Raw genomic sequence first — 8,416 nt, 5'->3', positions numbered from 1 at the left:
GTCACACAGCAAAAAAAAAAAAAACAAACACTACTGAAATGTCTTTTTTGAAGCCATTTATAGTTCCATTGTTCTCTTTATTCTTGCTATCCTCTTTTTCCATATCTCAAGCTTCTGTTCCTGCCTCCAACCAGTTCAAATTTGTCAATGATGGCGAATTCGGTCCTTACATAATAGAGTATGATGGAAATTATCGTACTCTTAGTGTTTTCAACTCCCCATTCCAACTTTGCTTCTATAACACCACTCCTAATGCCTTCACCCTAGCTTTACGCATGGGCTTGACGAGGTCTGAGTCACTGTTCCGATGGGTATGGGAGGCTAACAGGGGAAACCCAGTTCGTGAAAATGCCACCCTTACGTTTGGGAGCGACGGAAACTTAGTCTTGGCCGATGCCGATGGCCGGATTGCATGGCAAACCGGTACCGCCAACAAAGGTGTCGTTGGGTTCAAGTTACTCTCTAATGGTAACATGGTCCTTTTTGACTCCAATAATAAGTTCATATGGCAAAGCTTTGACTACCCAACTGACACTCTCTTGGTGGGCCAGTCTCTTAAGGCCAAGGGGCCCACTAAACTTATCAGCAGGGCGTCGGCTATTGATAATGTTAATGGGCCTTATAGTTTGGTACTGGAGCCCAAATGGTTGGCATTGTATTACAAGAAACTCCCCCAAGCCCATGCTTTATTTTACATCTTCTGGGTTGTTTACTATCAGTCAAGGCAGTTTAGAGAGTGTGACATTTAACAGTGAACCAGATACTGGTGGTGCCTATAACTTATTATTTGACTACAGTGTGACCGGCCCTTCAAGTACTGGGAACCGCTATTTGGGTAGGGCCAAATACAATGCCACGTTATCATTTCTCCGGTTGGGGATTGACGGAAACATCAAGTTTTACACTTACAATGATAAGGTGGACATTGGTGCATGGGAGGTGACGTATACCCTATTTGACAGAGACTCCAACGACGAAACAGAGTGCCAGTTGCCGGAAAGGTGCGGGAAATTTGGGCTTTGTGAGGACAACCAGTGTGTTGCATGCCCGAAGCCCAATGGGTTGGTAGGTTGGAGCAAAGATTGTGAGGCCGTGAAGGTGAGGTCTTGTAGGGTGAATGATTTTTACTACTACAAAATAGTAGGGGTGGAGCATTTCATAAGCAAGTACACAAAAGGAGATGGGCCCATGAAGGAGAATGCTTGCGGGGACAAATGCACGAAGGACTGCAAGTGTCTGGGCTATTTCTATCATCAGGACACTTCTTTGTGTTGGATTGCTTATGACTTGAAGACCCTCATAAAAGCTGCCAATTCCACACATTTGGGCTACATAAAGGCACCCAAACATTAATCAGGCTCAGTGGGCCTTGTTTTGTGGGTTTGGTGTTCGGAAATGAATAAAAGGAAATAATTCCCTCATTGTTAGAAAGCTTATTTCTGCTTTTTCTGGAATGACATGTGTTTTGGTGTTTGGAAATGAATAAAAGGAAATAATTTCCTTTTTGTTAGAAAGCTTGTTTCTGCTTTTTCTGGAATTACCTGTGTTATTGTGCAAATGTATTTTCATGGTTAATATGTAATTCTTTATTAAATAAAATAAAAGGTTTCCTTTTACAGTAGTGTTGGAGAAAGAAAAAAGAAAAAAAAGTGCTAGTAAATTAAACAGGCCATGACTGCAAAATGAACTGTTGTGAACTTGGGGTGGATGCCAGCTTATTTTACTATATTCAATTGACACGTAGATATTCATTGAATATAGTATCATAAATATCTGCAATAAATGTACCAAGAATTTAATATTGTGTCCCCCAAATTAACCAAATCTGCAAATTAATGCTTTTTGTTTATTTAACTAATATTTTTTTTTTCTTTTTTTAAAGTAGTCGAAGCTGGGCTACGAAAGCTTATTTAAGTACATAATGTATCCACACATCATATATCTCTAACTAGATCCAATAATTATTTGATGATTTTTAATTTAAAGTACGTTGAGGGGAGAAAAGAAGAAGATGATGACAGATGAATGGGCTTGCTTCTAAGTCCTTTCAATGGGCTGTTTGGTGGCCTATTGGTGCGCCCTTTCTGTAATTATTTTCATATACATATTTTTTTTATTTTTTTTTTGCAAAATTTTCATATACATATCAGTTGCACGAAATTTCAAAATAAAAAGAAATAAAAAATGTTTCTTGGGTAAACATTAACTTGAACCTGGGACCAATAACTTAAAAAAAAAAAAAAAAAAAAAAGAAAAAAAAAAGAAAAAAAAAAAATATATATTACTAGAATAAAACTATCTATGCAAGAGTGTTTTGACTATCTATGCAAGAGTGTTTTGAGCATTCATGCATCCAGCAAATTTTTGGGACCCCCATCTAACTTTTTCTTATATTAGTACGGTGACAACATCAGAATCAATGAATCAGATAATTATTTAACCTATCTTTTAGGTAAGAGAATTAAAGTCTGGCCCCTACTGAAAAAGAATAAATATAAACTATACAATTTGTTATGGATAGAATTTTGGATATTGACATATTTTGTGGAGTTTGTTCATTGCGTGCACCAGTGGGAAGATTTTCATTAATGGTAATGTATCACAGTTCTTGGCATTTCACTCTCTTTACCATTTTGGGTTTCGTCGTCTTGGGATATTTGGCCTGGTTGGCTCCTCTCTGTTATTGGCAATGATCTTCATCCTCTTCTTGGGTGAAGTTGTTCCTTTTGGGTTTCTCCGTTTTCTTTGTATCCTTGTTCTAATTAAAAATTTAAAAAAAAAAAAAAAACATTTTGCACCTGTAATCATATTTCATGTAATCTGTCTACCACTGAGATATAAAAGTCCGAGAAAATAATACATGATCTCTGAGTCAAATGTTTCCGGAGAATTTCTAGCCTCAATTTTATTCAATTAGGCATAATAGACTGAAATCATGTAGTAATTTTTCTATTTGCAAATTTGTGGCATACATTACTATCTGTCAGAGACTTGGATATAGGGCAATGCGTATAGGACGTTGTACATGGACAGAGTCTGCACATGCATATTTGCCGTAATGACAAAGGATTTGACTACAAGTATATCTGCCGTAATGACAAACGATTCTTTTTTTTTAAGAAGAAAACCTTTCAATTATTATTGCATCAATATTTCAACATGCATATCTGTCGTAACGACAAAAGATTCAAACACAAATTAAAACAATTATGATGTAACAATCCAACGATTTGAATCATTCATACCTATACGACAACGTGCATGTTATAAAATGAAGTTTAAGAAAAGTTTTAAAGTTTAAAGAAATTTTTTACAACCTTTAAAGAACTCTATTGTCACTTAATTAAATACATAAGACTTGCTTTGTTTATAATTTTTAAAATAATTTTTAAAAATTTAGAAAATGAAAAATAATTTTTAAAAAATATTAAAAGACAATTCTTTAAAAACAATCATTTTTATAACTGAATTTTTAAAAAAATAAACTAAATAAATTTTTTTTTTTTTAAATTAAAAAATTATTCTCAAAATTATAAGTTTTGAGTAAGGCTGAGATCGTGAGGCTTGAGCAGCCCTTCAGGCCTTTTTACCATGTAGTGGGTCTCGCTCTCAAAAACGCCCATTAAGATTTGCAAGTTGTTGCAGACGTTATTATTGTATGTCAGAGACTGAGACGGACATCACAGGTCCGTTAGGTTGCAGAAGACATTAATATCTGTCAGGCAATGGGACATTGGACCACCAGGGGAATCCGAAGTGGACTCACTATAAATCAATACTCATGATTGTAGCCCATCAGACCTCTTTTACTTTTCAATTTTGTTCTTATAACTGAATTTTTTCATCCTATTTTTTTTTTTTTTTTTCAAATTATCAGGTAATAATAATATCCAACATGTTCGATACACTTCTACCTACTTAATTTTTATTTTTGAAGATATTTATTTATTTATTTATATATGCAGTAAATAAAGGTAGTGTAGACACATATATACAAGCTGGTGATGTGCCGGACATTTTTTATTTTTTTCTTTACCTCACCACCCCAATTCGCTCCGGATATTTTTTATTTTTTTCTTTACCCCCCGGCGCGGCGAGTGTGTGTGGGAGAGAGAGTTGATGAGACGGTTTGTTTTTGGGTGCAGCGAAGTGTGAAATTGTTGTTACTCTATGAGGATAATCTTGTATTTTCAAGCCATTTGAAAGACTTGAATTCCACAATTTGGGCAAAAAGTGGAACATTTCAGGTCTTTGTTTCTACAAATCAAAACTACCCACGCCCTCCACCAGAAAAGTCCTTAATTTCTCGAAAGAATGGCCGTTTTATTTTGAATTCAAAGTCATAGGGGACTCTAAAGGCTCAAAAAGTTTTAGGTGTCAATTAAATAGCTATTGAGGCAATGATTAAGAATATTTTAATTTCTTTATATCTGTATAATAATATAGTGACTGAAATACCCTTCCTCATCACCTATAAAACCATCTATCTGCAAAAGACAGTGCTGCGATAAAAGCAAACACCGCTAGCTGAAATGTCTTGTTGGAAGCCATTGTTCTCTGTATTCTTGCTAATATTTTTTTCCATATCTCAAGCTTCTGTTCCTCCCTCCAAGCAGTTCAAGTATGTCAATGAAGGCGAATTGGGCGATAATGGCGATTACGGAACAGAATATGGTGGGAATTACCGCAACCTTAGTAGTATCTTCAACTCCCCATTCCAACTTTGCTTCTTCAACACCACCCCTAATGCCTTCACCCTAGCTCTACGTATGGGCACGTTGAGGTCCTACTCGGTGTTGCGATGGGTATGGGAGGCTAACCGAGCCAACCCGGTTCGCGAAAAAGCCACGCTTACATTCGGCAGCGACGGAAACCTTGTCTTGGCCGATGCGAATGGCCGGATTGCTTGGCAAACCGGCACTGCCAACAAAGGTGTCGTTGGCCTCAAATTACTCCCCAATGGTAACATGGTCCTTCATGACTCTCGAGATAAGTTCATATGGCAAAGCTTTGACTACCCAACTGACACTCTCTTGGTGGGACAGTCTCTTACGTCCAGAGGGCCCACTAAACTTGTCAGCCGGGCTTCTGCTGCAGGCAACAGTAATGGGCCTTACAGCTTGGTACTTGAGCCCAAATGGGTGGCAATGTATTACAAGAGCATCAACTCCCCTACACCAATGGTTTATTTTACAACTTTAAAGCTGTTTAGTCTTACAAGTCACAGTTTCGCGTATGTGAAATTTAGTTGTGTACCAGATTATGGTGATACCTATTTCCTACAATTCGATTTCAAAGTGAGTGATGGAGGGCTAGGGAGCTCCAATTGGGCTAGGCCCAACTACAATGCCACGTTATCGTTTGTCAGGTTGGAGATGGACGGAAACCTCAAGTTTTACACTTACAACGCCAAGGTGGACAATCGAGCATGGGAGGTGACCAGTACCCTATTTGACAAGCACTCCATAATCGAAAGTGAGTGCCAGTTGCCGGAGCGGTGCGGGAGATTTGGGCTTTGTGCGGACAACCAGTGTTTTGCATGCCCCAAGCCCAATGGGTTGGTGGGTTGGACCAAGGATTGTGAGCCCGAGAAGGTCACCTCTTGTGGGGTGAATGATTTTTACTACTACAAAATAGTAGGGGTGGACCATTTCATGAGTACGAAGTACACAAAGGGAGATGGGCCCATGAAGGAGAATGACTGCTCGAATAAATGCACAAAGGATTGCATGTGTTTGGGCTTTTTCTATCATCAAGACACTTCTATGTGTTGGATTGCTTATGACTTGAAGACTCTTTCAAAAGTCGCCAATTCCAAACATCTGGCCTACATAAAGGCACCCAAACGCTAATCAGGCCCAATGGGCCTCTTTTGGGGATTTAGTTTTCGGACGTGAATAAAGGAAATAATTTTCTTTTCGTAACAAGTCTTGTTTTTATTTTGTACGGAGTTGCAAATGTTTTCCTTTACCAAAAATGGAATTTTAATGTGAAAAAACTACTGTAATGGTGCAAATGTATTTTCATAGTTTTTTTTTTTTTTTGGAGTATTTTTTTTTATTTTCATAGTTAATATGTTGCCTTTGAGGGTAGTTTTGGGGGATAAAAATGCTAGTGCATTCGGTGCGCAATGTCTCGAAAATATTGGAGGATTGTTGATTGAATGAACAAAAGAGCCCAAGACTTTAATGCACCGTGTTCAACAAGCCTTTGCATATGTGTGTGTGTTTATATATATATATATATGTGTGTGAGCCCAAGACTTTAATGCACCGTGTTCAACAAGCCTTTGCATATGTGTGTGTGTTTATATATATATATATGTGTGTGTGTGAGCCCAAGACTTTAATGCACCGTGTTCAACAAGCCTTTGCATATGTGTGTGTTTATATATATATATATATATATAAGAATTGATGCATGAGTTAAGATGTTAGCTCTCATTGATCGAGGATGCTGAAAAGAATGGAATAAATGAAAGAGCTTTGCTATTTGCTCGATTATTCACATGCCTCTATTAATCATCAATAATGTCGCTTGAGTCAATGAAATAAACTTTCCTATATGAAAACGTTTCATACTATATTCACGTGGTCGAATCTAAAGCAAACAAAACTTCAGTTATATTTGAACAAAATAAAGAACTAAATAATTTGTGGTTTAAGGGAAACTTTGGATAATAGAGTGTGAAGTCAGTGTTTTAGGAGCACATCATATTATAGTCCTGGACTCAGTTTGGGCTTTTCGTGTTAGTCCATCTACATCCCAAATTATAATTAGACTCCATGAAAATGTTGGTTAAACTTCAGTTTCTTCTATCCTATACAATAACTTGTTTGTAATTTCTGCATTACGATTCACGGATTTGCAAAAATAAATATATTAATAAATAAATAAATTTTGTATAGATAATGTGTTGGGTGACACCATTAAGACAAGAGTAATGATACATTTGTTTGAGTAAGTTTCGTTAGTTTGGACGTTTTTTTGTGTTTGGTTATTATAAAATATTTACGAAAAAAATATATATTAAAATTTAACAAAAATAATTTATTCATCAATTTTCAGCAAGTTATTTTGCATGTCCCGCCCGATGGACCCGACCTCAACCTCAACGTACACCTTTGCAAAACACCGACAAAGTAAAAATAAAAAAATATTTTATCTGAAAAAGAAAAATATTTTTCAAAAAGAATATTTTACGTTGAAATGAACGGAGTCTAAAAGTTGATGTCATCATGACGTTAAGGATATTAATAACATCGTCATGATATCAACCCTCACTCACATAAATCAATCAGATTTATTGGGACTCCAAATCATTATCCTCAAGCCAATTAGCTCAGTCAGTATACTCTCTCCTTTCTCAAAGCAGGGTTCGCTTGGGATTGCTACGCTATTGTTTAAGAGCGCTTTTATTTTTTAAAAAAATTACATTTAGATATGTTTGGTAATCATCAAAGTGCTTTAAATGATTGTCAAATTTAGTTCAGTAGAGTGTTTGAATGAATCTATAATTTGTACCTTATAAAATTGCGTTCTGAACAAAGGTTGAATAATTTTGGTAACTCTTTTTTCATTAGACAATTTTGTTTATTCATTTTATTTTTTATAACGACAATTACACTTCTTCCACAATAAAATTGCTATTATCAAATATGATAAACATCATATTAAATGATATTATTGTAAAATTTGCAATAGAAGTATTTTAAAAAAATTGTTACCAAATAAATTAATAAATAATTTAATAAAAAAAATATTTATTATAATATATCACCAATTTTTTATTAACTGCAAATTTTTTACACCTCTATTGATAAAAATACTTTTTTTTAATTCCGACAATAACTCCAAACGGGCGTGACTATATGTAGTAAATGCCTAACTAAAAATAATTAATAAATTTGTTGGGTAGTCCTTAGCCAACCATTTGAAAAGGCCTAAAAATACCTTCTCCACGTGGTCTAAGAATCACATTGAAAATGGGGCTTGGCTTTTAATAGAACTTTTGAGTTTGGACCAAACACAAAGCACAACCCAAAAATGGAGTTCAGTGCATTTATTATTTTGGACATTGATTTTATTATTATACACTTCGATTATAGAATGTAATACAATATTTCAAAAAAATAAATAAATAATAAAATAAAGGAATCGAACCTTATTAGGAATTTATTTTTGTGAGTGAGTTAATTTTATACCCAAAAATTAAACTACATAAAATAAGCTCAACACGTGCTATCAAAAGGAAAGAGCAAAATCATGAGAGAATACTTTAATTGCATGTCAAGTCTTGGATTAAAAAGTATAAATTATTAGGTATTGAGTAATGATACAAAACGTTCAATTTTTTGTTGCGATTTAAATTAATAAAATTTAAATGTACGTTCAGCGGTATGGAATTAAACTTTTG

At 35.2% G+C, this 8,416-nt stretch overlaps 1 protein-coding gene and 1 pseudogene across 1 annotated transcript; both read left to right on the top strand.

The window, feature by feature from the left end:
- Positions 1–1,421, top strand: LOC132308610 (epidermis-specific secreted glycoprotein EP1-like; annotated as a pseudogene).
- A 3,073-nt stretch (positions 1,422–4,494) lies between these two features.
- On the top strand, positions 4,495–6,020 carry LOC132308609 (epidermis-specific secreted glycoprotein EP1-like). The gene has a single exon (XM_059806735.1). The coding sequence runs from the start codon at positions 4,533–4,535 to the stop codon at positions 5,850–5,852; it is 1,320 nt and encodes a 439-aa protein (XP_059662718.1). The 5' UTR covers positions 4,495–4,532; the 3' UTR covers positions 5,853–6,020.
- Positions 6,021–8,416: the final 2,396 nt, after the last annotated feature.

The sequence above is a fragment of the Cornus florida genome, unplaced genomic scaffold (assembly GCF_030987335.1).
Source record: "Cornus florida cultivar Cherokee Brave unplaced genomic scaffold, ASM3098733v1 CherokeeBrave_3.0.0_Hap2_Chr05, whole genome shotgun sequence".
NCBI classification, from domain to species: Eukaryota; Viridiplantae; Streptophyta; class Magnoliopsida; order Cornales; family Cornaceae; genus Cornus; species Cornus florida.
This window is presented reverse-complemented; position numbering and strand designations above follow the sequence as displayed.